The 27147-nt window shown below is 39.2% G+C and overlaps 4 protein-coding genes across 5 annotated transcripts; 3 read left to right on the top strand and 1 right to left on the bottom strand.

Annotated features, from left to right (window-relative positions):
• Positions 1-647: 647 nt before the first annotated feature.
• On the top strand, positions 648-4567 carry LOC116260643 (uncharacterized). Its single transcript, XM_031639090.1, has 7 exons — positions 648-682; positions 1732-1883; positions 2011-2144; positions 2671-2852; positions 3176-3382; positions 3823-3903; positions 4315-4567. Exons 1-7 carry the CDS (start codon positions 648-650, stop codon positions 4565-4567), a joined length of 1044 nt encoding a protein of 347 aa, XP_031494950.1.
• Positions 4568-8278: 3711 nt separating this feature from the next.
• Positions 8279-11379, top strand: LOC116259844 (CASP-like protein 4A3). The gene is made up of 3 exons (XM_031637794.2): positions 8279-9097; positions 9593-9728; positions 10821-11379. Exons 1-3 carry the CDS (start codon positions 8439-8441, stop codon positions 11016-11018), a joined length of 993 nt encoding a protein of 330 aa, XP_031493654.1. The 5' UTR covers positions 8279-8438; the 3' UTR covers positions 11019-11379.
• Positions 11380-14338: 2959 nt separating this feature from the next.
• On the top strand, positions 14339-18069 carry LOC116259862 (2-methylene-furan-3-one reductase). The gene is made up of 4 exons (XM_031637822.2): positions 14339-14970; positions 16012-16335; positions 16798-16957; positions 17645-18069. Exons 1-4 carry the CDS (start codon positions 14548-14550, stop codon positions 17908-17910), a joined length of 1173 nt encoding a protein of 390 aa, XP_031493682.1. The 5' UTR covers positions 14339-14547; the 3' UTR covers positions 17911-18069.
• A 1400-nt stretch (positions 18070-19469) lies between these two features.
• Positions 19470-25840, bottom strand: LOC116261205 (protein EXECUTER 2, chloroplastic). 2 transcript variants are annotated; one of them, XM_031639848.2, is made up of 11 exons: positions 25161-25822; positions 24659-24775; positions 24523-24588; positions 23856-23962; positions 23700-23781; positions 22834-23529; positions 22187-22313; positions 21921-22090; positions 21536-21610; positions 20189-20281; positions 19470-19941 (listed from the first exon to the last, which is right to left on the bottom strand). In XM_031639848.2, exons 1-11 carry the CDS (start codon positions 25461-25463, stop codon positions 19843-19845), a joined length of 1935 nt encoding a protein of 644 aa, XP_031495708.1. In that variant the 5' UTR covers positions 25464-25822; the 3' UTR covers positions 19470-19842. The 2 variants fall into 2 exon arrangements, 1 of the variants encoding a protein (XP_031495708.1); XR_004174252.2 differs by lacking the exons at positions 19470-19941; positions 20189-20281 and having other exon boundaries at positions 21921-22095; positions 25161-25840.
• Between the last annotated feature and the right edge of the window lie 1307 nt (positions 25841-27147).

Below are 27147 nucleotides of genomic sequence, written 5' to 3'. Positions count from 1 at the left end.
GACGGCAGGTGGTGTCTGAAGAACCTCAATAGAAGATGGTTTCTACAGACTGATCTCTCCTTCGCTATTTCTGATGGTGTAGACAACCCACCATGAACTGAGTTTTTGCTACTGATTTTGAACCGGCAGATTCTGGAGGATCCCATCCTTTCATCTTCCTCCAATTACTGGCACAAAGATTGTACAGTGGATCACTGGAAAAGGAAACAGGAAATTCACAAGTCAACATTTATAAAGTTTTCAAACTTAACAGTATTAAAATTTTTGGCTTATGAACTGCGACCAGATATTTCTTTATACTTACATATACGCGCGCGCGCGCACACACACACACACACACACAGAGGAGATTCTGGGTAGAAAGTGGGGAGGGCCATTGATGTGTGGATCGCTAAGAATATGCAAAGCAGCAGCAGTCCAGGTGCCACTTCACAGATAAAATGGTCACGTCCTGCATGGTCCTCCCTAGATTTCTTCTGCTTTTGTTATTTGGTAGAGTTTTTCAGTGGTGGCGGTGCCGGTGGAGCCATCCTTCTGGTCCCGTCTTTTCAGAAACCATAAATTGCCACAGAAACGTGCACAATCCTGCAGGGCAAACTGCAGTCCAATTAGCAGCACACTCTCCGTAACAGCAGCAGCTCAACGTGATGGATATCAAGCAGGAGTCCGCAGAGACATTGAGGTCTCCCCACTCTCTCCTTGCTTTCTAAATCTTTTTCTTTTTCTCTTTAGTTTGATGCTTCTCATTGTTTCTGTAATTTGCAGGTCTTTTTTCTTGTATTTATTGTTCCCCTTATACGTCAAAAAGTTAGTTTCACTTGCATCTCTCTCTCTCTCACTCTCTAGCCGATGCTCTTGATCAGACCCAGTTCAACTTGGTCCTAACCAAGACAAGATGAGGCCATTGTTGGACAGTCAAAGCATCCACATTCTGTTGGCTCATCTTTGAATATTCGATCCTTTAAGAGGGAGCATTCTGTTGTCCTGACCCTCCAGTATCAAGGTCTGATCTGGGTGTGCACATGGCAAACTCCTAGCTAGCCCGGTCAGTGCGGACCTGAGCCGGGTTCTGCCGATTAATGTACTTTTGTTGTTGAACACTAGACCTCCTTGGACCCAAAAGACTTGGCCTGAGTTTTCTTTTCCATTTGTAAACACAGAAACAGTATTGTCACCAATATTGATCCCATGAAGGGTTTTATGTCTTCTCATCATAACCCATAAACACTGGCTCCTACAGATAAACTAAGTAATTCTTTGTTAAAAAATTGAACAGCTTTATATATTAATGGGACAAAATGATGACCTTATAATGTGAAGGAACTAGTTGAATCAAATCCCAACCCTGCCATTCTGCTATGGTATTCTCAGCATAGTAAGGTTAGGGTTCATCGATGAATATCCTCAATAGGTTCATAAGTAAGTTCTTGATGAATAGGAGGTTAACAACCACTACCTGGAATTCAAGGCCTAAACGCCCCCATTCCTCCTGTCTATTGGGTCCTGGGCTACATCAGCACCACCAATGATAACGGTAAACCTTTTAACTTAGGTGTTGCGCCCCACCACTTAAGATATAGATGTATGAGAATCAAACTAAAGTTATACTTTCTTACAGTCCTCTAACTTCTAACCCCTACTAGTTATGCTAAGCCCATATTAGTAATTGCAACAGATTTTTCTGTGTGGAAAAACCTCTTTAAGCATAAAGTCTCCCCGTGTCTCTCGCAGGAACAAGTGCCCAGCATGCTATAGGCAATACAACAAGTTCGAGCACCTGCTCGATCACATGAAATCCTCTTATCATTCAGTCCATGAACCGACGTGTGGGATCTGCAAGAAGCACTGTCGATCATATGAATCACTGAGGGAGCACCTAATCGGTAATCACTGATTACTGTTGACACGTTTAATATTGTTAATGTTTTCATCGGATGCATACTAATTAATTATATTTCTTATGTTAATCCTTGTGATTTTTCAACTCTCCTAAACATCTTACCTGTGAAGGTCCTCTGCCAAAGATGGAATGTGCTAGGATCTTTAGCAGCCGAGGTTGCAACCTCTGCCTGAACATTTTCAATAGCTTTGAGGAGCTTCAGAGGCACCGAGAAAGATGCCGGATTCCACGTGCAAGTGCACCGGTAAGTTTTGATCGTCTTTTTCTCTAAACTTCGTGTCAAATTAATCTATAAGATGTTGCTCGATCGACTTCGTTACAGGAACCAGTTCCAACCACTCTAAGAGTTCCAAAATTAAAACTTGTGATCATTATGTAGAGATTAATCTCTACCTTCAGGAAGGGTGATGACCTACGAGTGAACATCTACCATACCTTTGTTCTCTCTCTATAACTTTATAACCCAATAGAGTTTTCGTATCCTATATTTTTTAATCTTATCAGTGGCTAAATCTTTTCTTGCCCTTCTTCTCAGAGGGCCTTATGTATAATAAGTAGCAGTAAATTAAATCGATATAATCCAAAAGCTATATGCATGAGAAAGCGACTTCAACTACTCGTTAAATGACCACACCGAAAATATATAGTAGTTCTCGTATCCCATGACAAGATGAATTCTCTGTCTCTCTCTCTCTCTCTCTCTCTCTCTCTCTCTCTCTCTCTCTCTCTCTGGTGAGGGATCTGAAATAATAAGGGAAGGCATTGGACAGGATCTGCTGGTGGGTGGGGGCGGTAGAACAAGAGGGCAAGCGATTGCAATGGGTTGCAAGATGGTGGGAGGAGGAAATGACGGCTCACTTGATATCTGCGCAAGAGTTTGCATCATTGATGAAGATGAGAATATCATCTACCACTCATACGTCAAACCCATAATCCCTGTTACCAACTACAGGTCACTCTTTATCTATCTTTTATATATATATATATATATATATATATATATATATATATATATATATATATATATATATATATATATATATATATATATATATATATATTCTCTAGCCATCTTGATCTCTCCAATCATCGTCACTCGATGCAATGCATTGGTGAACGTGATTAAATACACCATCCGATGCAACATACTGTCTGATGCAATGCGCTGAAAGGCCGGAAGACTTCTCTGTCTGAACTATATATATATATATATATATATATGAAAATATATGTGAGGTCAATGAATTAACTTTTGTTTTCGTGCTTATTATTTAGATATGACATGACTGGGATAAGAGCAGAGAATTTGAAAGACGCAGCACCATGGAAGCAAGTCCAGAAAAGGATTCAAGAAATCCTCTACAACGGAGAATCCATCTGGAAGGCCCGTTCCAAGGGCGGAAGGGCAAGGATTCTGGTGGGGCATGGCCTGAACCATGACCTTGACTGTTTGGGAATTGATTACCCAGCTCACTTAATGAGGTATGTTCCTTACTAATCTCTCTACTCACTCGATGAAATTTGATTTCTTCCATTCAACCGCTTAGATTACATCGAAAAGAGTGGTTAAATGAAAAAAATGAAAAGTATTGAGCCTGTTTTTTTTAGGTCAACAAAACTTGTGCTTGTTAATAAAAAGTTCAATAATACTACGAAATATATAATATATGTGGTCTTCCAACGGGCCTAAACCAGTTGATCAACTCATGACTTAGCTCGAGCTTGGCTCACTCACCTAACCAAATTTACATTCGATCAGCTCGAACTAGACCCATTTAGGAAATGAGCTGAGCTCGAGTAGCTCGAAGTTGCATAATTGACTTACTGTTTACTTGATCTGTGTTCCATTTTACAGTACAATCTTATGTATGACAGCATTAATCATTCACAATGTAATAAGACTCTGTTTTTTTATTATGCAGGGACACTGCAAAGTATCCTCCATTGATGAAGACAAGCAAACTGAGCAACTCCCTCAAGTATCTAACGCAAGCTTATCTTGGGTAAGTGACAGCCAGCCCTTTGAATAAAGAAAAAGTTAAATGATTTGCTTGATGCAAAGAAACAAGGGAATAAATTAATGTAAGTCAACTAATTAAACCTTGATGGAACAACCGACTAGTGATTAAGCCAAAAGGGTTTTCAAAATCAAACTACAGAACCAATCTGCACATACAAGATATTATAATTAGTGCACATAGTTCTCATACTTATTTCGTTCTTACACATGCGCGCAAGCACACACAGACACATGTATATTCTGCATGTGATCAACACTTTTAAACTAAGTTATTTTCATTATCTTTGCTCATCTAAAAATGTCATAGAATGCAAAGTTTTCGTTTCCTTGAGGAAGCTTGACAGCCATTATGTTCGCTACTATAATCATATGTTGCTTTGCATGGCACATGCAGATACGAGATTCAAGTGGGCATACAAGATCCATATGAAGATTGTGTGGCTGCAATGAGACTCTACAAGAGAATGCGCTCTCAAGCTCACAGAATCGAGGAATTCAGAGCACCCTATGACTCGCATACTGTCAACCAGCTCACAACCATGAAACCGAGGGACCTTGAGAAGATGACCCCCGATGCGATGCTAGAGATCTCGAGGTCGGACTACTACTGCTGGTGCTTGGACAGAGTGCAACTTCCAGAGCCATGAGTTCCCCGCCACAGCGGCTTACAAGAGAGTCCATTGACGTAGCTAGGGGATTGGCAACATAAAGCCGCTAAGTTAAAAGAGGTTAAGAGTTTAATTAATACCCATAATGCGTAGTCTGATAGTGATCTAACTAAGGCAAAGATTGTCTACCTCTCCAGAAAAAATAAAAAGTAGAAGCAAGTTAGGGTTAGAACTCAAGTTTCATACTAGCTCATTATGTGTGTCCTTTCTTCGGGGTTGTTTGTCATGTCTCTTTGGTCTAGGTTAGAATTGTACCTGTTATTTTTGTTTGGGAGTAGAATATATGTATAAAATAGACATGACATAATATGCATATGTTATACTTTATTTATGATATGCATCAGTTTAGCCCTAAGGGCTTGATGGTTATGATATTTTTTGAGGCTTGGTTGTGAAGGTGAATCAAACCAGGGTTGGTACCTACTATAATTCAACAAATGACTGACTGCCTACCAACTCCTGCTGGACCGACCAATTGCACCAAGCTTGCATCCTGGGACTTTTCCTGGCACAAATTGCACATTGATTTTGAATCGAACTTAGGAGTAGCCTTCCATTCGATCAACACATCTTTGGAAGACCAATTAATTGGAGGTCTTCTGTTGCAACTTGCAGACCATGCTGGATCTCCTAGAAGCTATCAGCCTTAAGTTCTCTAGTTGAAGGTTGGAGAAGCCTTGTTTACGAGAAGGTTGTGAACTGAAAGGATTTAATAATTGATAGAGTAATGTAAATATATGCAATTGGATGAAATATAAATAGCGTAACAACATGGACCACTTTGGGCTTGGGGCTCTAGTTGGTTGGATCTCAACCTACCCTTAAGTTTTAACCCCAAAAAATGTTAAGACAAATCTCTCTTAAGATTCTTCAGAATCTTAGAGAATTAAATTGTTCAAAGTAGCGCATTACAATCAGCACACACATCTATGTGTATGGAACCTTAAAGAGTGTTGAACTAGCTTTGATACCACTGTAGCAAATCAGTTCACTCTCATACCAAACTCAAGCTCTCGGTCTAGTGGATCCCAACCCACTCCTTAACTGCTTCAGTTTAACCTTAAAAAGACTATGAACCAAGACAATCAATTACTTAACAACTGTCTGTTTTTATAAGTCACTTAAATTTGCTCACAATCTTAAATACCGGAAAAAACTTTTGAAAGTGGTCCTTACAAATAAAATGCAACAAGGCTAGTTTTGACAAATATGGGCAGCAAAAGAATTTTATAAACATATTCTAGTACAAATAAATCAAAAAATATTAAACGTGACTTGATTTCACAGTCAAAGATGCACTATAAACACCTGGCCAATTTTGATTTGAAGACTGTAGTCTATAGCGAAGATATTGAAAAAAATGAAAATATATTATCATGCTTCCCCAATTAAACACCTGCTGGAAAGTAGGCACTCTATCTATATTGAGTTCTTATGCAGTTCAGGCGACCTTTTCCCCTTCAAAATCTTATCTGCACCTCATGATTACAAAGAAAGGTACCTTAAAACTTAGGTCAAAGAATTAAATGACCTCAAGACTAAGCATGGGCCCAATATTTAATTTGCTTAGAAGGGGAATTGGAGGAAGTGTCAGGAACTGCACTTTTGTATGGGGTTAGGATTTTTAAAACAAAAGACAAATCTACCAATAATAACTCAATTTTGGACATATTTATCATTAATAACTGAAAATTACCGCTTAACCTTATAAAATAATTCATAAACTTTTCAATCACTATAGCTACTGAGAAGTTCAATTTACTCTTGATAAGAAACTAAGAAAATACCTTTAAATAAAGGTTTCCTCACAATTTTACATTTTTATTGGCTACTGTTTCTCTATGATTTTGCCTGTTGCTTGTGTGATTGTAGAGATCAAAGGCATGCAAGAGGAAAAGGGTTCTTTTGAAAGAAATTATCTTGGTAAAATAATCCAAGTGTATTTTGATATTTGTAATGTTTATGAAACGTGCTTTTGTGAATTATTTTACAAAGATAAATAGTTATTTGCCAATTAAAATTAAGATATATTTGATCCATAGTTTTAAGATCATGGACAATAAAATGCTTTTTTTAATGTTTTAACATTTTAAAAACGCAAATCTCTCCTTAGATTTAAGGTTGAGTTTGATAGTCTCATATCTAAGATCGAGACCGAGTAAAAAGGTGTGTTTTCAGATATCTTCAATTTAAACATACTGAGGATCTCAGTAGCATGAATTTATATGTTCAAAACCATGAATATAAGGTCCCATGGAAAGGAAGGATCTACCTTAAACCAAGTTTGCTATTTGTGTAACATCGGTTGTATACTTTATCAACCGCACAATGAAATCCTTTGCGGTTCTAGTAAAGCGTACGTTAAAGCTTCGTTTTGTAATTAAATGAAATAAAAATTTAGTGACGTTTAAACCGAAACATATTATTTTAATTTTTAATGATTTTTGTTTTTCACGAGAGGCCTTTCAAAGCCCAAACCACTTGAACGATCAAACTTTTTAAGCAGAAAAATGTAGGGCGATCTCCCATCTCATGCACGTTACAAAGGCGGTATGATGAAAATGCTCCCGCTCATAGTAACAAAGTTAAAAGTGAAATCCAAGTTTTTTTTTTACTCGACCCTCAAATACATTTCATAAGCAAACTGTGAATGCTACTTTTACAAGTTTTTTTTTCCGAAAAATGCATGTAGTGAAAACCTTTTCAATTTGTTTTTCTAGTTGATTGACTTGTAATGTCTTATAATATCACAAAAAGAGTTAGTCAGCCCCGTTAGAAGTTTTCTATTAAGAATGTGTTGGCTTTTGCTTAATTAGAGCTCGAAAGCCCTGGAATAAAAACCTTTCAGAATCTCTGTTACCAACCCATTTTCTCGCTATAATCTTTAACTATATAAGAAGGATATGAGTTCAGCTTATATATATATATATATATATATATATCAAACATTTCTGCCCTCAATTTCTATTGAAAATCATCAAATATATGAAATTATGAAAATTTACGGTTCTTTCAATTCTTTTCGTTTTTAAATTGATGTTACTTGTATTTGACAAAGAACAAAAGTTGTTTAGTATAACTGATCATGCAGGCCGCATGTGTAAGACAGGTCGTCGTCGGATTCAAGTCCACCTAAATTCAACTATTAAATTAACTTTTTAGAATGCGCTCCGTGAGGCCCTCATGTATCTTCGCCCTTGGAACATAAACAATAAAATCATGACAACAAAGTCCACCTAAGTCTTCGACACAACCCAAGACTTCAAAGACAGTGGCTTTTTTTTTTTTTTGTCCGTAGGTTATTAATATTGTGATACTTGAAAGGTGTACTGTATTTTAATTTAAATTTTTAATGTAACCTAAATCCCTAAAGACAATTAAAATGTTAGATGGTAGATTATTAATTTCCTGTTCACCTAAAGCATGGGACAGCGTCAATTATGAAAAATGAGAAAAACTAAATTTTACAAATTAAATTTCTTTTTTTTTAGTTTTTTTTAACTCATTTGCTTACTTAAAGCATTCGATTGAGCTTTTTAGTCTAAATTGAAAAAACATCTACCAAAATGAAAAACTTAACCGCATTTGACAGCCAGAAAATTTAACCTTGAATTATAGGATTAGAAAAATCGAAGATGTTTAATTAACTTAATATTTTTGCTATTGCCTGAAATTTCTCGCAGCGACAGGACGAAAGTCGGGAAGCATACAAGAGTGTCGAGCGGCGAGCCCAGAGACTCCGGCAAGGAGAGAGAGGGAGAGAAATCGCGCATGCGGGCCGCCAAAGTGAAAATTTTTCCTTCTTTTTTGATGAAAAGAAGAGGAAAAGAAGAGTAACAGAGCGACCGCCATGGCCAACGGCCAAGAAGGAGAAGGACCAGCTGCAACATCAGTACCACCACAACCTCAACCACAACCACCAACATCACCACCACTTCCACCAACAACAACAACAGCACCATCACCACCACCACCAACAGCAACAGCACCATCACCACCAACAACAACAACAACAACGAGTATTGATTTTGTTACTGCTCTCACCCACTGGAGCGAAAGAGCAAACGACGAAGACGACGATGAGCAATCAGAGAAGCCAACGGCACCACTCTCGCCGAAACCGTCGCCTTCTTCGACGGCCACCGCCGCCCCCAACATCGGCGCCGCAAACTCCGGCTCGATCGTCGTCAATCGATCGGCCATCGACGGGTTCGCAGTGATCACGAAGCCGGCGCACACCGACACCCATCTCTCCGTGGCGGATGTTCTCGGGTTGCCCATGGAAGGAGGCGAAGCGGGCGTTGGCCGAGACACGGTGGGAGAAGGGAGCAGGCGGAGAGGGGTTTCTCCGATCGTGCGCCGGTGGAATCGGGAGAAGGTGTTGAGAAGAGCCGGCTTAGCCTTCAGGGTCTGCGGCCTCCTCTTCTCTCTCGTTTCCTTCTCCGTCATGGCTGCGGACAAAACCCAAGGCTGGAGCGGCGACTCCTTCTATAGATACAAGGAGTACAGGTCCGCGTCTTTCCCCATTAAAAAGTTTTCGTTCCATACCAAACTGCTCTAGGTTGTGTTCTCCTCCCTTGAACTGTGATTTCTTTCAAAAATGGTAAAGGGTGAAGAACCGAAACTTGTTATGAACTCAAACCTCGTTTTAACTTTGTATGGGGATGGAATCATGCGACTCATGCTCAGATCATAGGGATGGTTCCTGGGGTTTAAGGTGTTCTGCCAAGAGTTTTACTTTGTTGGGTAGGCGACCGCTTGCTCGATCATGATCTTTCGAGTTCAAGGAATCTTCTTTTTAGAATTTTACATTGTTGGGGATGCAACCATGATTTCTTGGAGTTTAACGGGGTTTTCACTTTAGTGGCTTATTTATTGGGGAATAGAAGGCTAAACCAGGGCAGCTAGGTTTCCTATATCTTTTCGTTTCTATGGAACAAACAGAAGAAGATCGAGTAATGGGGTTGAGCTGATTTGGGCAGGCTGTTGTTCAAACTGGTGCAGGTATGTGATATCAGTGGCGGTCATCACATTTGCCTACTCGACGCTTCAGCTGGCCGCCCACCTCTACCAGTTCGCTACGGGAAAGCCTGCCATCCGTCGCCCGCTCTCCCTCTATATCGACTTTGCTTGCGACCAGGCAATCTCTCTCTCTCTCTCTCTCTCTCACACACACACACATGCACATTTCCTACATTCTGTAGTTTCTTCATCCACTCTTCTCATGCTTTTCCTGTGGAGATTTTTGGCTGTATAAATCTTCTCCATTTCCACCCATGTCGTTAGAAATAGAAGCTGGTATGCAGAGGATGAAGCCGCCATGCTTGATCAGTCGACACACAATTCAACTTTCTCGTCTTTCTTTGGGAAATGCTTATAATGGTGGTAGGAATCCTTTCTCGACATGGCAGTTTGCAGGTGAATCTGTGTTTTGTAAGATCACAGGCTGCATTGTTATGGAGAAAAGAAGACTCTACCAACACATTAAATCCCTGATGTTCCCAAATTGAATAATTCATGTGTTCTGTTTTCAACCACTGTTAGGCAACGGTTTTGTTGTAGTATGCATGATTCGAAAGGTAGAAAGTCCATGTTTTTTCAAAGCTGTGAAAGCTTTGGGGATTGAACTTCTCATTTATGAGAAAATTGTTTCTTATATAGTGGAGAACTCAGCTTTTCAATTAGGTCTTTTCACTTTTTCTTTTTATCTAGATTCCTTCATTTGCCACTTCATTTTGTTGTTGCGACCCTTCTCCAATGATTTTTATGTTCTCCGTATGATCTTATGTGATGTTTTAGTACACTAAACATTGCACTTTGCTTCTTTGTCGATCCCACGCTGGTGCCTACTCATTTTCATGACCTCACATTAATTTACGTGATGCATTGGTGTAGAGAATATTTGATCTTGCTTCCTTGTTGATTCTGTGTGGGCTGTAAACCATGTTCATGTTATCTCTTATTTGTTCCTTCTCCTCTTGTACCACTTTCGTTTGGTTGTCATTTTTGCTCACATAATTGTCCTGTGAACTTGTGTTGCTGCATGAAGCCTTTTAGTATTCACCTCTGCTTCCGCTTTTCATATCCATATCGTGTCATGGTAATTATGGTTTCATCTTCTTTTGCTATTAAGGTTCTTCTTTTGCCTCCACATTCAACTCTTTCCCCTGAATACTACCAAAGAAAGAAGTGAACGAATCCAAGTCAATGACTTAAGATACCCATGATGCAGGTGCTTGCATATTTGCTGATGTCAGCATCATCCTCGGCAGCATCACTCACAGACGATACACAGGCTGAATGGGGAAAGGATCCATTCACGGACTTGGCCAGTGGCTCTGTCAGCATCTCCTTCTTGGCATTTGCAGCTCTTGCCTTAAGCTCCCTTATTTCTGGGTACCATGTCTATAATCAAAATAATTTATGGTAATACATCTATAATTCTGTTTGAAGTTTGGGAGGGGTGGAAGAGGGTGGTGATCACTAGTTGCTGTGGTTATCCCACTGGCATTGAAATGGTTTGAATGTTGGGTCTGCCGGTAGATCGGTTGTGTATAAAGAGTAAATATGGCGGTGAGATTGTTCTACAGATTCTCAGCGTTAATTGAGGGTTTTAATTTACCACTTGCTCCTTTTGTTTGCTCATTCCAATTTACGAACCTCTCTCTCTCTCTCTTGTACATGTCCACGCATGGACATATAGGCCCCAGATTTGGCCCCCAAAAGATGTACTAACGAGTATGCCTTATGCAGTTTAAATTGATGTGGCTATCTTTTTTTGTATCGTATAATGCATTGGGTTGCTTATTTAATGGTGGTATCCTGTCTTCTATGAAAAAATGGCAGTTGAGCATCCACTGATCATTCCAGTGTAATCATATTGCAGTTGGGTAGATCCTTTTTTTCTGTATTTATGTGAATCCTTGTTGCGTGAAGTTGCTTTTAAATGAATTCAACAAGCTCTTCATAATTCCTCACTCCACCTAGTTGTACTTCCAAGGGTGGCAGGTCCATTAAGAAACGAGGATCTTTATTTGGAGAAATTTACATAAAAACGTTTATCCTTGTTTACCAGCAAAAATGCGCTCTACTTTTTGGCGGCGTAGCAAAACCACATTTAAGTTTTGGTGCCTTCTGTTTTACCGCTTAAATTACATTTAAACAGGCTTTTGGGAAAAGTAAATTCAGGCTTGAGCAACTTTTGGCCATATTACCGAAAGTTGCACGTGTTTTTGTAAAAGGAAAACATCTTTAATCTTGTATCACGTCCCAATTGCTTTTATTTTTTAGATCAATTAGAGTATTTGGTGCAATGCTTTTACTGCAAAAGGCCAATGAGCAGGCTTTAAATTTTCTTTTGACATCTTTAAATTTTCTTTTGATGTCAAAAGGTACATAATTCAGCGGCAACATTTTTAAGGTTCACTCCTGCAACGAAGATACAACTTTTATTTTTTTTTACTTACCATACAACATATATGAAAACACAAAGGCATGTTCTTTGGTGACAGAGACAAACTCGAATCTGGATTCCTCTCATTTGACCGCTTGTTTTATATGTATTTTAAGCAGTTGACTGAAGAAAATCCCTTTTATTGTTGTACCATGTGTACTTTTGTAAAATTTTTATTAAGGAATTGCAGCCACGCGAGAATCCTGGACCGTTCTTCTGCAGATCAATGTTATTGTCCAAGCTAGTTTATCACGAGCATTTCTCCTTAAAGAGCGTGAAGCATACGATCTAATAACAAACTGGGAAGGAAATTAAACAGCTTTTATTACTCCATCAAAGCTGAATTACACAGCCCTTTGGAACGAGGTGGTGTTGGGTGGCTATGAAGCCACACTCCAACGTTGTTTCATCGGAGGGGCACCTTGTCTTCTTACAAGAAGTCACTTTTTTGAATTTCTTCAAAACTTTTGTTGTATATTGATAAGGGTGCGAACGAAATTCTGAGACACACTAACGCCTTTCTCCAGCATCTAAAACAGCGTATCTCAGGTAGCAATAAAGGAAAAACACATGAAATTTACGCAAGCAAGTTTTTTTGTCAGACTCAGTCCCATGCTTGATTGGGTCTGAACCTTTAACCAAAGGAATACATGTCTCAAAAACACCATATCATGATAGTTTTTAATACACTCAAGCATATCCTTAAGTTGGTAATTGACCAATCATTGCCTAACTATGAAGTTAAGTAGGAAAGAGGAGACGTTTGAACCACTAATAAACTTATAAAACAATAAGCTGATGATCGAACATGTGCGTGCATGTGTGCACTTGCTTGAGAAGCAAATGGATCCACAAATTTTGTTCGCTTTTATTGTAATTTACATCGGAAGTCGACCTTTAATGTGTTTAATTGCTGCACATCTCGAAGTAGTATACACAATATTTTATTGGACAATAAGACGGTAGAGTGACCGGAAATACATGAGTGGCATAAGGGTGTCATTCGTTTGATATATAAATCTCAAGAAAGCAAATGTGATTTCGTTTTGGAGCAGAATAATGTTATACCACTTGAGTTTATCCCTTGGGGGCATTTGGCAGTAAGAATACTAACTTGGCGTTTCATGAATATGCCTCAAACATTGTGGAGATTCATGGTTAGTGTTTCATGAATCTGCACAATACTTGGGATAGATTCATGTTAGTGTTCATGTTGCCAAACACCCTCTGATTGTAATATTTCTCACTCATTTTGTGTAAACTTGATTGTTATCAGTCTCACAATTTAGATGTAATGCAATACCTCCTGATCTGTCCCAAATCAAATTACTTCTTCTTTTCCCCAAAGCTTATTCAGTTCCATGTCCGAGTCTCCTAGATGGACCTGAATTCCTTATTTGAGAATCTACTTTTTCCATAAGGGGGCATTTGATTTCCCAGGTCACAAGCCCAAGGACCCAATTCGTCTTGAGGCCTCACCTTAAAATCCACGCTTCTGTCAAACTCCAGATTTTCAAATGGTGGATTTAAATTTCTTATGAACTCTCACATCCATGAATCAATAGTCAAAGGAAAGAATGTAACCCTACATCTTTCAAACAGGAGATCTACAATCCTTGCTGAAAACCATGGCTTGAGGCCTTAGGATGTCAATTTCCTGAAAAAATATAATCCACCATTCCTTGCACGCGTGCACCGACTCGTTGTTGGGTGTGGGTCCTGTCGTTTCATGTTGTATCTTGTCAATGTAAAAGGGCTGCCATCAACAGCATGTATGCTAAGGCCTAAACCACCACCATGAGAACATTGACAAGTCTATCAGATACATATGATCCTCAAGTAACCTAATCCCAGTTATCATTTAGTCTATGAACTAGATCAATTGATCTTAGTTTCTATCTTGACCACCAGAATTCACTGTTATCTAACAGTTGAATAGCAAAAGACAACACTAAAATTCTGATAAGAACAGTAGAACTCTTGCAGGTGGAGAACCACATTGAGACCTACCAAGAATGCCAAGCTTCGATTTATGCAGTGCAAATTTGCCCGTGAAAGAGGAACAGTGACCGTTCGTCCGTTCCTTCGCAGCACTTTTCTGGTCGTAGAACTCACTAGAGTTGTGAGAGAACTAGACCACCAATTTCCTTTGCTGGACCAGCAGTCCTAGTAATTTCAAGTGTGTGGATAAGACTGAAGAAACAACATTCACACAATCACACGTAGTGTATCCTCTGTGCAAGATCTGTGGATTTAACGGTAATCGTGGCTTCATTCCCTGTCTCATTCAATGGGTCTCTCTCTCTCTCTCTCTCTCTCTCTCTCGCTCTCGCCCTGGACCCTGCCCCTTTGGGCTGCAGTTGTTGGTGACGGGCACTCCTTCCAGAAATTTCCTGCACGATTCATGGTCGTCGCTGTAATTTAGTCTTTCCCCTCGAAAAGCTAATAAAAACACAGGAAAAGGGGAACCACCCGCCAAGAGAGAGGAGAGAGCTACTGCCTCAGCATGGACGTGCTCCCTACCACTCGCCAACTTATCAGACTGCCATGCCACTGCTCCTCCTCTTGCCAACAAACCGCCTTTCTGAGTTTAAGGGCCATATTTTCTCCAAATGGCAGAGGAGGAAGAAAGCTAAGCAGCAGCAGCTGTAAGTTGCCGGCTTCTGCCAAGAAGCTCAGCGCCGTCAAGGCCCAAGCTGCCCCAACAGTCATGGAGACGACCAGCAACAATCCCCAAGTGCCGGTTCAGCAGAGCGCGTGGCTTTATGATGAATATGGTGGTGTAGAAGTGTTGAAGTTCAGTTCCAGCGTCTCGGTGCCTGAAATGGGGGCCGACCAAGTCCTCATCAAGGTGGTAGCTGCTGCACTCAACCCTGTTGATGCAAAGAGGAGGCAAGGCAAATTCAAGGCCTCTGATTCTCCATTACCTGTGGGTTCCTCTCTCTGTAATGGATTCCTCTGTCTCTGTGTGTGTGTGTGTGGAAACTCATAGCTTCTGCAGCTCTAGATTTTCACACTTTTTGTAAAGAAATGTTGAACCGAAGTACGCTTGGAGGCAGACTGAATCAATTGTAGATTCTTGATTCAGTTTTGGATGAATCTGTTGCCGCTTGTGCTTTTGTGACATTGTAATATTTGTTGTCTTTGTTTCCACAAAATATGTAGATAGATTATGGATTTTCTATAACCGTAAACTTGGAAATTTCCTGAACTTCTGCTCCCTAAGACTTTTATTGCACGGCTCAGCACTGAAATTTTGGTATGTTCCCCGGAAAAGACCCACCCCCCTCCCCCCCCCCACCAAAAAAAAAAAAAAAGTGCATCAATTCCCTTTACTTAATCATCACTTTGACCTTGTATTTTTTCCATCAACTGTTAACGACTGATTGTAAGTTTGTTGCTCTATCATCCTTGTAGCATTTTTGCAATATAAACATAAATTGCTGCGATTAAAGATTTAGAAATTTGGAGTTTTTTCTTTTATTGTGGGAAATACTGTTGAACTGTCAATTTACAATGAAAGGATTTTAACCTCGAAAACTATTTTCAGAGGATGCATAGGTACCGGGAAGATAAACCGCTTGTGCTGGTCAGCTTTACCATTTGGGGTGTGGGGATAACCTTTCTCTTTGCGGACCTTTATCTATAGCAAATGATAAGTTTTGGGGATTTCTTTCTGGACAGTGAATCCTATGTGAATGGATTGATTTCATCTGTCGTGTCTATACCAATCATAAATATACAAATTTTGTTTAAAAAAAAAACTTAACCCTCTGTTATTTCTCTGTCCTGCAGAGCTGATTTATATTCAAACTGAAAAATTCTAGAGACGCTCGCGTATTTCCAATTTTGATCTTTTTATGATCCTTATAGCCTCTGCTTCTTTCCGCTTATGGACTTTTAGTCCCAGCCCCTTCTTCCTAGCTTCAGAGCGGAGCTGCATTTGCTAACATTGTTCTTGCATTTACAGACTGTTCCGGGATATGATGTATCTGGAGTGGTGGTAAAAGTTGGGACTCAAGTCAAGAATTTCAAGGAAGGAGATGAAGTATATGGGAATATAAACGAGAAGGCTTTGGAAAATCCAAAGAAGTATGGATCGATTGCAGAGTACACTGCTGTGGAGGAGAAACTGTTGGCTCTAAAGCCCAAGAACCTAAACTTCCATCAGGCTGCTGGACTGCCCCTTGCAATTGAAACTGCATATGAAGGTCTCGAAAGAGCAGGATTTTCTGCAGGTAAATCAATCCTTGTGTTGGGAGGCGCTGGTGGAGTTGGAAGCTTGGTGATCCAGGTCATTGCTATATTTCTAGCTTTCCAAGTGAATATTTCTTTTGGATGTATACCATATTATTGCCATTGCTTATATAAAAATATCAAGAAAATGGAGCTCATTTACCTTGGAAGTTAGTTCTTTTTTCACTTATTTTATATGAAAATAAGTTTATAGAAAGTAAGTTTTCCATTCATTTGTTTCCATGTCCTATTTTACGGAACTTTAGCTCATACATTTTTATTGATCAGGATCACTCAACTAGATAAATTGAGGTAAGTTTCCTAGGAGTGGTCGGTAAGAGACTTGCTGGTCTAAAACATACTTGTGGATAAAATGTAGCCAGAAAAGTTCTTTTGCCTTTGCTTCAAGTAGGAGTAGCAACAGTTAAAGAAGTTTTTATTTTTGTAGCCTTTATCAAAGCATTTAATCAATTATTTTAATGTAGCGTTTCTTCCTTTTTCCTCATCCTATTCTCAACAGCTAGCTAAGCATGTGTTTGGTGCCTCGAAAATTGCTGCAACATCAAGTACTGGGAAACTGGATCTGTTGAAGAGCTTGGGTGCTGATGTTGCAATTGACTACACAAAGGTTAACTTTGAGGAGCTTCCTGACAAGTATGATGTTGTCTATGACGCAGTTGGTAAGTTTTCTGTTATCTTTTTTCTTTCGTGTTGTTAGTAATATCCAATATATCGAGGTATGTGTATCTCTAGTTGCTTGATTACCAGAATACCAATGTCTGTATGTGCGGTAGTTTTTGGCCAGGTGCTTGTGCATTTTTTTTGTTGGGCATATGAAGAAAGTGATATTTCTCATTTCCTTTGTATTAGTTAAACTACCTGTGCTATAGCTCGTTGTTAAGTTAGCTACTGGAATATTGTTGATTTGAACAAATATCCGTTTACATATTTTCTAATCTGTGTGCGCTGGAGATACATAATTTCCAAAAGTTCTCTATATAAGTATATTTTGTATAGATGGCCCATCCAATTGCTCTAAAAATCACTTTATATGAGTCATGATCAATGAATGTGAACTTCATACTTATATCCAAAATTCCCATCCATGGTTCTGAGGATTTATATCATAAGCTTGTTAGCCAACTCATGCTTTTTTCAATCTCTTTCCCTCAAACTTGTTTAGAAGTTCATATTGTAGGTGAAATTTTTTTGCTGAGCACTTCTTTGGTGACTGATGATCAGGCCATTTTAGGGGAAATCAATGACCACTTTGAACTTTTGAACTACTAAGTTGATTATTCTGTTCATTTATATTTATTTTCCTATAGGTTGACATGTTGGTATTCTAATGCTTGATCCTATAACAGGGCAGTGTGACAAAGCTGTTAAAGCAGTCAAGGAAGGGGGCAGCATCGTTGTACTGACGGGTGCAGTTACTCCGCCTGGCTTTAGATTTGTTGTAACCTCTAATGGTGCAGTTTTGGCAAAACTTAATCCGTATCTGGAGTCTGGAAAGGTGAAGCCGGTGGTGGATCCTAAGGGACCATTTGAGTTTTCGAAGGTGGCAGAAGCTTTCTCTTATCTTGAGACTGGCAGAGCTACTGGAAAAGTGGTCATCTCTCCCATTCCGTAAACTGTGGTTGTTCCATTCTTCGTGTGGTGCTTCAGACTGTCGGCAGTTGGTAGAGTTGTCTCTATGTAAGCCTTGAACCCCCCGAGTCCCAATCAATAAACATGGTAGCCTTGAGTTCCATGTGTTCCTGTCAATTAATACAGAAAGCTCTTTGCACAAGGATCATGAATTTGCTGCAAAAGTTGGCTGGGGGAACAAGTGGGCCTCTTTGAACAAAAAATGGGTTTATCAAATCGAACGCAAAGATACAGTGCAAACAACGGACTGAAACTTAATGTAGATCAAAACATTAAACCTGTTGAGACCAATCCCATTTGGAAATGGTCATAGGTGAGATTTGTCTTCGTAGGAGTTGAGAAGTTTGGTCACAAAACAAGTTTCAATGTTCTTTAAAGTCCGATTATGGAAAAAGGAGATGCTACCACTTATTTCAGTTGCCATAGGAGGGTAACAGAGTCTGAGGATCAGTCGATCATATTCCATCGTCAGCCACAGGCCCACAATATTCCTTTGGGACTTTATCGGCCCTGATATGTGGTTAGTATCAGATAACCTATAGTTATTATTGGATGGCACATATAAAACTGGGGGAGAGGGAGATCTCCCATAGAGGCAGAAGCCTCTCCTTTTCTCCTACCTTCATCAGGGCTGTCTCAAAATCTGGGTGGGAAGTAGGACACTCAACTAAGCATCATGCAGTCATTATTTGTTGTCTAGAGTCGGACTCTAGGGAAGTAGTGCCGCATGAATCAAACTGACGACTGGCTTTTTAGTTTTTACCGTCACACCAGTCCGACAGCTACAGTACACCCCTCAGAGCATGGCATATATAAAAGTGAAACTTCGTCATGATAATCATTCAGCGAAACCAGTTGAACCGGTTGTGGAAGAAATGATTTCAGGTCACATGAAATTTTGCACACATTTGGGACTGCACGTATGCCGACTACAAAGTATTGCGATTCCAGTAGCGTCGTACATAAACTATAAGATGGGTGACCTGACCTGCACCTCACTAATAAAGACATCGCCTTACCACTTGAATTTTGTATCGTCGGGTTTATCGATGTATCTGCCGTTCTGCACTGGAAAAGACTAGAAAGCATGCAGCTCTTTTGGTGTTTTAAATTGACTAACACCGATGACCTGACCTGCATTTGGCTAATAAAGAAATCATTACCGTATATGCCAGTTGAGTTACATGAGGCAGAACAGATTAACCCAATGATTGGTGTTTTGAGCACCGAAGGATTTGGATAGTCCTACATACGAGGTTTTTTTCTTGTTGGCGTTTTAAGAAATTTGGTTCTATGAGCATGATCTAGATAGCCTTTTTTATAGGACTTCAAGGTGGTTGTTATTTTGAAAGTTTACCAAGCCAACGGTTAACCGCTAATGAGATTTGTAAATTACTAAATTCCCCATCCTGGGAAGCACTTCGCGTGTTGAAGAAACAGTAAAACTTGACGACCAGAGGTAGACTGCAATAGCAGATATTCTCGACAGCCATTTAGCTGGCAACAGTATATGCACGTATACTTTAGAGAGAGAGCACTTGCTAATGGGAAAGAATTTTTCAACTTTTCTCATCTGAAGAGTAGTATTTAACAAAACGGAACCACCATATCTCGTGATCCTGCCTTTCGAGAGACCAAAGCTCTTTAGGTCACACCCTACAGATGTGAACAGCCACACGTACAGTGGGGCTACGTATTCAGGATTGTCACAAGGCTGAGCAGTGAGCTTGATGTTTCCCATTGCCACGGCCACAAAGTATTCCTTGATATAAGCAGGAGCTGCTCACAGCTTGAACCTGGTCATTGTGGTAATTGCAATTTTTCTGGCCTGGAAAAGCTTAAAAGCATCTTCAGTTTCACCATAAAAGGTATCCCATGTATAGCCCGAAAAGCTTTCTTTTTTTCCAAGTTGTAGTTATTCTGGCAGTTTTAACTGGTCAAACAGAACCAGGAAGCTCTGCTCTGGAACAACATAGAGAAAACCAAGTTTTGCACCTCTCAGATGTCCCATTCCCTGGCAAAGAAAGAACACCAACGTGTTAGACATTTGAGAACTCAACTTGAACTAGCCAGATCCACCTGATTCAATACTATAATTATGTTCTTGTTTTCGGTATCCACAATCCAAAAAAAAAACATGCTGCAATTTACTTGATTCTGTAAGTGAACAATAATCCACGCTTTTCCCAAATGGGTACCATAAAATTTCAGAATAAATAGTTTTCTCCAAAATTCCAAAACTTGTGTTCCCAAACTCCTACCTTGCCACTAAGTAATAGTAGTTCACCGTCAACCCATTGAGGATTCTTGAACCCAGGCTCTGCTATTCTTCCCTGCCCTCTGTATCTTGCAACCTGCAAAGTGCAGACAAGTTAAGAAAAGATGTGCCGAATACATTATTTACATTAGACGAACTGTAGACTTTGGAAAGACATGAGCCAACTTGACTCTGGTGCACTTCATATAGTTCTGCCCAATTACAGAGGGTGCAAATAGGATTACAAGAAGTCACATCTTTCATACAAATTCTCTTCAGCAGAAGTTAGACTAGTAAACACTAAAGTTGGTGTAGAGGCCCAGAGAATCATGACCCCACAGTTCTTGTGCCAGGGTAAGAAAAGCAGGGAGAACTAGATGAAATACGAAATCCATGGCCAAGAGGCATTTCAAAAATATTGATGTTGGGCCAATTTCATATAATGTCCAATCCTGTACATGCCGAAATTGGAGGAGGATCAGTCTCTCTTTTTAGATGCATGACACCCACCGATAAAATAAAGGCAATTTCTTGAGACGCGAAGTCTATCAACTTGGGCTCGAAAGCAATCAGAGTCTACATGTATAGTGATGTCGCAGCTACAAATTACAAAAGACAACGTACTAGCATTTCATCCATGAAGTTTTTCTCAGGTAAACAGGAAGTCTAAAGTTTTTTTTCTCAGGAAAATCTAGAGAATTCAGAAAATTAGAAATAATTTTAAAAAATATAAAAAACGAGTTTTCAATTATTCTTTTTACAAAATCGTTGACTAAAATCCACATAATTATTAAATTATGAAAAAAATAAAAATATATTAACAATATGTTAAAAATATTTTGTCTAAATTGTTTGAAAAGAACAAGAAAAACGGTGTTAAAACGTGACATTTTCATTTTGGTGTTTGTTTTTTCAAACTACCTCAATTTTTCTCATTTTACCATTTTCCTGTATTTCCCCAGTTTTCTGAACTCTTCTGGACAAAATCGGAAATATTTGTGACAAAGGTATCAAATGGCAGATGAGGTTGGTTTTAGGAAACATTAGTCAGGACATGAGGTCAAAGAGACTCACTGAGCATCTTAACCGGTAAAGTTGGTGATGAAGATGTTAGTTGGTTATAAATCAAGGAAGACTAGGTATCATCAATTTGCAAAAGCAAATAAAATACACAGATAAGTAACATGGAAAGAAAGAGAAGTTAATTATTGGTTGAAAATGTCATCATCATTTTAATCAAAGTATAAGCATGGATTTATTACACTATTCAGAATTTAATTTATGTCAAATTACTCGAGATTTTCTGAAACTAAAAAGTCAAAAGGGCAAATATCAAAGCATAGAACATTACCACCCCAATTTCCTCTGGATAATTCCCTTGGTTTGGTAGACGGTTTCCTTTCCCAATCTTAGCACGAAAAGTGACCTGTTTGAACAATCCCAATGTATAATAATGAGCTTCAGATTTAAAGGTATGCCACAATGGTGCATAAATGGTACTATAGGTACTAGTTGTGATCAAAACCATGACGGCTGCCTTTCAACATGGAATCCAGTGGATCTGACCCGAATGCAGTGAACCTCCAGGCTCCAAGTTTGCAGGCATTCCTTAATAACATGGAATCCACTGGATCTGACAATTACATATTAAGTCTCCATGTTCGCGACCATTCATTAATTGTGACATGACTTTCTAGGGACATGTTCGACACTTACAAACAATAGACACTATGTACCTGGCCAGCAGGAACATTGAGATCACCGGTAAGCTTTACAGCTTCAACATACTCAAAAAATTCTACGCTGGAACCGTTCTCAAGTTCTCCAGTACTGTGCCAGTGGCCATATTTACGCTTCAATTGCACCACCTCAGAACCATATGGACCGAAAGCTCCAATATATAGTCCTGTCCTTGAATCAACATGCCATATAATTTAGGAAACCGAACAGATTGCCCTACAAATTATTTATGTGACAAACAACTTAGAGTTTGCAAATATACCATCAAAAGGATCTAAGCTATCGCTGCTTGGGACTAAGCGTTGAAAAATAGTGCTACTTGGTAGTTTATTCCATTTCTGAGCCTGTGCTACTGCAAGCTTGACAATCTCTTTGAGGCCCTTAGACACCTATAAGAAAAATAGAAACAGGAAATAATGGTTAATCAATAAAGGTCAAAGTATACCTGCATGGAATAACAAAGATATTTCCAAATCAAAACGCATTTCAGGTGAAAATAGTGATATATCTCCGTCAAACACCAGGAAAATAAAGAACAACTATTTAATAAATACAGAAATAACATGTCCAAGCATCAAAAAAAGAAAAAGCAAAGCTTGCAAATAATCCACACACAAACTTTTCAATTTGTTCATACTAAATTCTGCAAGCTTGACAAATAAATATTATTCTCATGTAGAATTTCACTTGTGATCTCCTTACATCAGAGAAGCACAGGGCAGTCCATTACTAATATAGCAAAGTACATGACAAAATGGAACTCTCATGATTCCAACTGACATATTCCGTAGATAAAAGATTATCTTCAGAATGGATGATGCATGCTATCACCATTTTGAAGAGGACAATCTCCTCATTTCATTCAAATAGACAACAAAAGTTCCAACATTTAGTAGCAAATAATGTTACCTTTAGAGGAGCTTTACCCCCACCCCAAAGTGCCTTGGCAACATCAACAGGCATAAGGTCTGAAGCTGCCTGAGCTGCAACAGCAGCAACTTTAAGTTTAGGTGGTGCAGTCACACCATTATCCGTGGTATTCCCAGAAATATTTAATAAGAAGGAATCCTTCTCCATATTTTCAATGTTTGCTGGAACTCGTACAGGAGCCTTAGAACCAGATTCTTCTTTCTGGTTCTGAAGAACCCCACCAATAACAAGCTTCACATTAATATCCTCCCCATCTTCTTCTGCATCCGTATCACTTCCATCAGACACACTTTCATTCTGGATATCATCTAAATTCTCAGTCTCATCTTCAGAAATTTCAGCTTCAATGGTAGTCTCAACATCATCTTCCATTAGCTGTTCAAGAAAGTTGCCGTCGTCCTTGACTTCATCTGGTACGCTGACTTTCATAACTTTTACTTTTAAATCTGGTATACGATCCTTGAGGAACTCAATAACATTACTTAGTGCTTCTTCTGTGATATCTACAGTGTTTACTTTCTTCTCTTCACTTTTTTCAGCACCATATTCATTCAGTAGTGTATCTTCTTTGGGTAACTTTTGAGAATCGGATACTGATGCACCATCAAGTGCTTTTGGTGTTGGAACCACAGAGCTGGCCATATTTCCTTTACATGCCTGCTGCAAGACTACCACCTACATACATACAGTTACCATCAAAATATGGACCTCTAGCACTATAAAGTACAAAGGGTAAAAAAGAACACAGAAGATAAACAGAAAGGGAAAGAAAGTCTTGTGCCACCAAATAAATATATGTATAATTGCTAATTCTATGTTGCCTTTTGGTTTATGATGAAGATTACCTGCTTGATGTATCTCTGCTCGGCATCTTTGATGACAAATATTTCAAACAGTGGTCTGCCAGGAGATCCCGACAGTAATTGTCTGGCATAAATGAAAACCACCACTAAGAAACTTTGACTACTAATCTTCATTTAGGCACTGGATTTCAAAATTACCTTGGATTGTAGCTCCTCGCCAAAAATCTCCCTAAAGCAGGGGTTATTTGCACAATTCTGCCAAACGGATCATCAGGATCCTTCGATAAACCAAACCACCAACCTAACTGCATAAAAAAAGGAAGCAACAATCACATTTAAAACTACTTCAATTATTATAAAATGCATAATGAGTTCATATATGCTACTAGATGAAAATAATAAAACTCACGGATAGAAAACTTGTAGTATGTTTGTAATAAAGGCACGTTTCAAAACGATAACCAAGTCTTGAGATTTTTCTGAAGCATGGACACAGTTTTCATCCTATAAAACTGTACCAAAGCATGCTATTGCTAATGAACTTATATTAACAGTTTTCCTGTCCAACTCAGCAGCTAAGTACCAGAGGCTGATACTTTACTGGTCAAAAAGTTCATGCATCAGCACAAAGAAAGAAGCACCAGTTTATATATGAGTAGAGCAAATAATCAGAGTTGGGTCGTCAAAATTTTAAAACCCCAACTAGTAGCTTGTATTCTTCCAGGCAACCAACGAAGTTATAAATCTTAGAGGAGGGGTTTAATATAGTTATTAAAAGTCCGTACAACATCATGTCAACACTAACATATTCTAGGTGGTGGTAAGATGGCAGAAGTATTACTGATATTTCTAGTTCGAACATTACCAGCCCACTGCCGGTGAGATTAGAAATTTTGGCAGCATCATGGTACCGTTCTTCATCTACAGCTTTCTGCAGTTGAATCACATCTTAGCTAAAAAACACCAACATAAAGGAAAATTTTGTAGGTTCATTGTATCACCTTCAATTGAGACATGATTTCGGAAACAGTATCCTTTGATTGCGCTTCAGCAATTGCCTTTTTCAGTTTTGCAGCTTCCTGAAAGTCCTCCTTCTCGATGGCATCCTCAAGTTGAAACTGCAAAAGTGCATGTTATTCAAGTTATTTTGACTTGTTAAAGCTTTCATTCTTCTATTTAACTTTAAAACCACCACCTTTAGAAAAAAAACTACACTTGTTGCAAATAGCTTTACTAACTTACTAAGCACGTCCAAACCAACTGAACTTTCAACAGCCCTCGAGGCTTATCCTTTACTTGTTTTACAACTTTAAAATCTCTAAGCGACCTGAGTACCTATTCCGAATTTCTCATGCTCTCCATTGTTATGATAGAAAGATGGGTCATGATGATAGAAAAAGGAAGACAGGCATCACCAAGGTTTGCAAATTTACCGCAACAGAGAATAGTCGTATTCCTGGAGTCAGGCAGACAAAGAGAATGACGAGGGAGATGCCTTTGTACCTTGAGAAGGGAGGAGTAGCTCTCCGTTTGGTCAATTTCAGAGAAATGGCGGTTCCACGCGTTCCAGTCCCACTCTGAAGCAGAGCTGCAACGGCACCTCGATCGTCTCCTCGCAGAACCACTGCCGTGCAACCTTCTCTCCTTCCAATTCCAGAACGTCCCCGCACCGACAGTGCGCAGCTCCCCCTTTGCCACGGATCCGCCGCCGCAGCTAGCGCCACTGCCACCACAAGAATGGTATCCCACAACAGACAGAGGAGACCAGGTACCGGCTGCTGCACCTCCAATAACAACTGCCACCATGCTGCCTTCTCCCTCGATCTCTTCTCTCTTTCCCTTTCTCAACTTGCTTGTACCACCCTCCTTGCTGAATCCTGATGGTGGTTGACGATCGTTTTGGCCCTCTCACAATATCCCAGCGTTTCCTTCTTACCACAACAATTCTCCTTCAAAACCTGATCAGCACGCGTGGAGAGCAGAATATTATGGAGGACCTTTGCTATAGATGCCTCACAACTTATCCAAGACAAGTTTTCCTCCGTCCCCAGAATGCCTAGTACACTCGTATTGGTCGATCGACTTCCGTGTTTGACTGTTCCTCAAAAATGGCTTTGGTTCCTTTTTATCAGTCAGATTACTGGTTCCTAGGGTTAAGTGAGAGGTGGATGATTGGTGGCCGCCGATCGACTGGCCAGACAGAGAACTATGCTTAATGGTTGGATGCAAGTTCGAATGATTAGGAGAAGAGATCATGCCCAAATGGACACTTTGAAGGGTAAGGCCATCCAATCTAATCAATTTCAGCTGTTCAATACAGGAGACCATCCTCGTTCGTAAACTTGTTTCTAGGGTTGCCATCCTTGTCCACATTGCACAAGTCATCCGGACCCAAACGTGAATGTTGGCTGAGTTAACTCTACAAAATCCTGAGGAAAATTCTCACCCTTTTTTCCCGAGAGAAGCGGAATGGTCATGGGCACTCTTTCACGATGGCATTGAGACATAGATGAAGAAGTATAAATTAAGGGCCATTTGGTAGTTAAAACACTAGTTTAATGTTTTATAAATTTATATTAAAAATTGAAGTAAATTCCTGAAACACTAGAACTAAGTGTTTATGAATTTAATCTTTTGAGTAGATCTATGAAACATTTGGGTGTTCTTAATTATTTAGGGATGGGGTTAGGGTTGCCTTCTTTTCTCTCTCTCTCTCTATATATATCTTATATATATATATATATATATATATATAAGCAATTAGGTACAAGATCTTTATAAAGCACACTTAATGGAATCAACCTAACCTTAAAAAAATATTGAAGCCAAGTTGTTTCCAAAAGACCATAATACCCCCTAAACAAAGGCAGAGAAAAAAAACATAATACATTGTTACAAAAGCATTTAATTATGCTTTTAAGATTGAAAAGAATTTTAAGGGATTTATAAAGCACTTTACTGTCATAGTTTCTAACTGTTTGGGACAATAATCAAAATTGTTAGGAGGTAGATTGAGATCCATCAAATGATAAGCATTAACTCACTGTGAAAGTAAGTGGAGTCATTACATTGGTATCATAGCATACATTGGTATCATAGCACTATTTAAAGGCACAGACGTATGTGCCTTAAAAGTCATGGAAATTAATGTTTCATTTAAAAAGTTAGCAATGTATTTAAGATTGAGAAGAATATTGAGATACTACAAGGGGCCGGCTAAGTAGCTAATTCTTAGCCTTTTTATGGCAAAAATGAAAGTTGTTAAGGAAGTTAATATCCAGGAATTTGAGCTTGGTATGAAAGTGGATCCAAGTCGTTACAAAAAGAGGGGGAAGTAAGAGAGAAAGTGAAAAAGAGCCCATAAAATGAAAATATATAACAAAATTTGAGAACAAAAAGTCCCCTAACTACAAGAATAGAGACAAAGACAAAGAGCGATCATAGTTCCTAACCAGCGTCAGTCCCGTAATTTTTCTCTTAGCAATAAAAA

The sequence above is a fragment of the Nymphaea colorata genome, chromosome 9 (assembly GCF_008831285.2).
Source record: "Nymphaea colorata isolate Beijing-Zhang1983 chromosome 9, ASM883128v2, whole genome shotgun sequence".
Classification (NCBI taxonomy): Eukaryota; Viridiplantae; Streptophyta; class Magnoliopsida; order Nymphaeales; family Nymphaeaceae; genus Nymphaea; species Nymphaea colorata.
The sequence above is the reverse complement of the archived record's forward strand: the minus strand, read 5'-3'. Positions and strand labels throughout refer to the sequence as shown.

Bases quoted from the DNA above. Each gene is read 5' to 3' on its own strand.
- LOC116259862 (XM_031637822.2), top strand. From the start codon at position 14,548: ATGGACGTGCTCCCTACCACTCGCCAACTTATCAGACTGCCATGCCAC. The intron at 14,971-16,011 runs GTGGGTTCCTCT...TTGCATTTACAG, and splicing joins CCTCTGATTCTCCATTACCT to ACTGTTCCGGGATATGATGT. The intron at 16,336-16,797 runs GTCATTGCTATA...TATTCTCAACAG, and splicing joins TTGGAAGCTTGGTGATCCAG to CTAGCTAAGCATGTGTTTGG.
- LOC116260643 (XM_031639090.1), top strand. From the start codon at position 648: ATGGATATCAAGCAGGAGTCCGCAGAGACATTGAG. The intron at 1,884-2,010 runs GTAATCACTGAT...TTACCTGTGAAG, and splicing joins ACTGAGGGAGCACCTAATCG to GTCCTCTGCCAAAGATGGAA. The intron at 2,853-3,175 runs GTCACTCTTTAT...CTTATTATTTAG, and splicing joins ATCCCTGTTACCAACTACAG to ATATGACATGACTGGGATAA.
- LOC116259844 (XM_031637794.2), top strand. From the start codon at position 8,439: ATGGCCAACGGCCAAGAAGGAGAAGGACCAGCTGCAACATCAGTACCA. The intron at 9,098-9,592 runs GTCCGCGTCTTT...AAACTGGTGCAG, and splicing joins TATAGATACAAGGAGTACAG to GTATGTGATATCAGTGGCGG. The intron at 9,729-10,820 runs GCAATCTCTCTC...CCCATGATGCAG, and splicing joins TCGACTTTGCTTGCGACCAG to GTGCTTGCATATTTGCTGAT.
- LOC116261205 (XM_031639848.2), bottom strand. From the start codon at position 25,463: ATGGTGGCAGTTGTTATTGGAGGTGCAGCAGCCGGTACCTGGTCTCCT. The intron at 21,611-21,920 runs GTACATAGTGTC...TTGTTCAAACAG, and splicing joins TCAATGTTCCTGCTGGCCAG to GTCACTTTTCGTGCTAAGAT. The intron at 20,282-21,535 runs GTAATGTTCTAT...TGCACTTTGCAG, and splicing joins ATCCAGAGGAAATTGGGGTG to GTTGCAAGATACAGAGGGCA.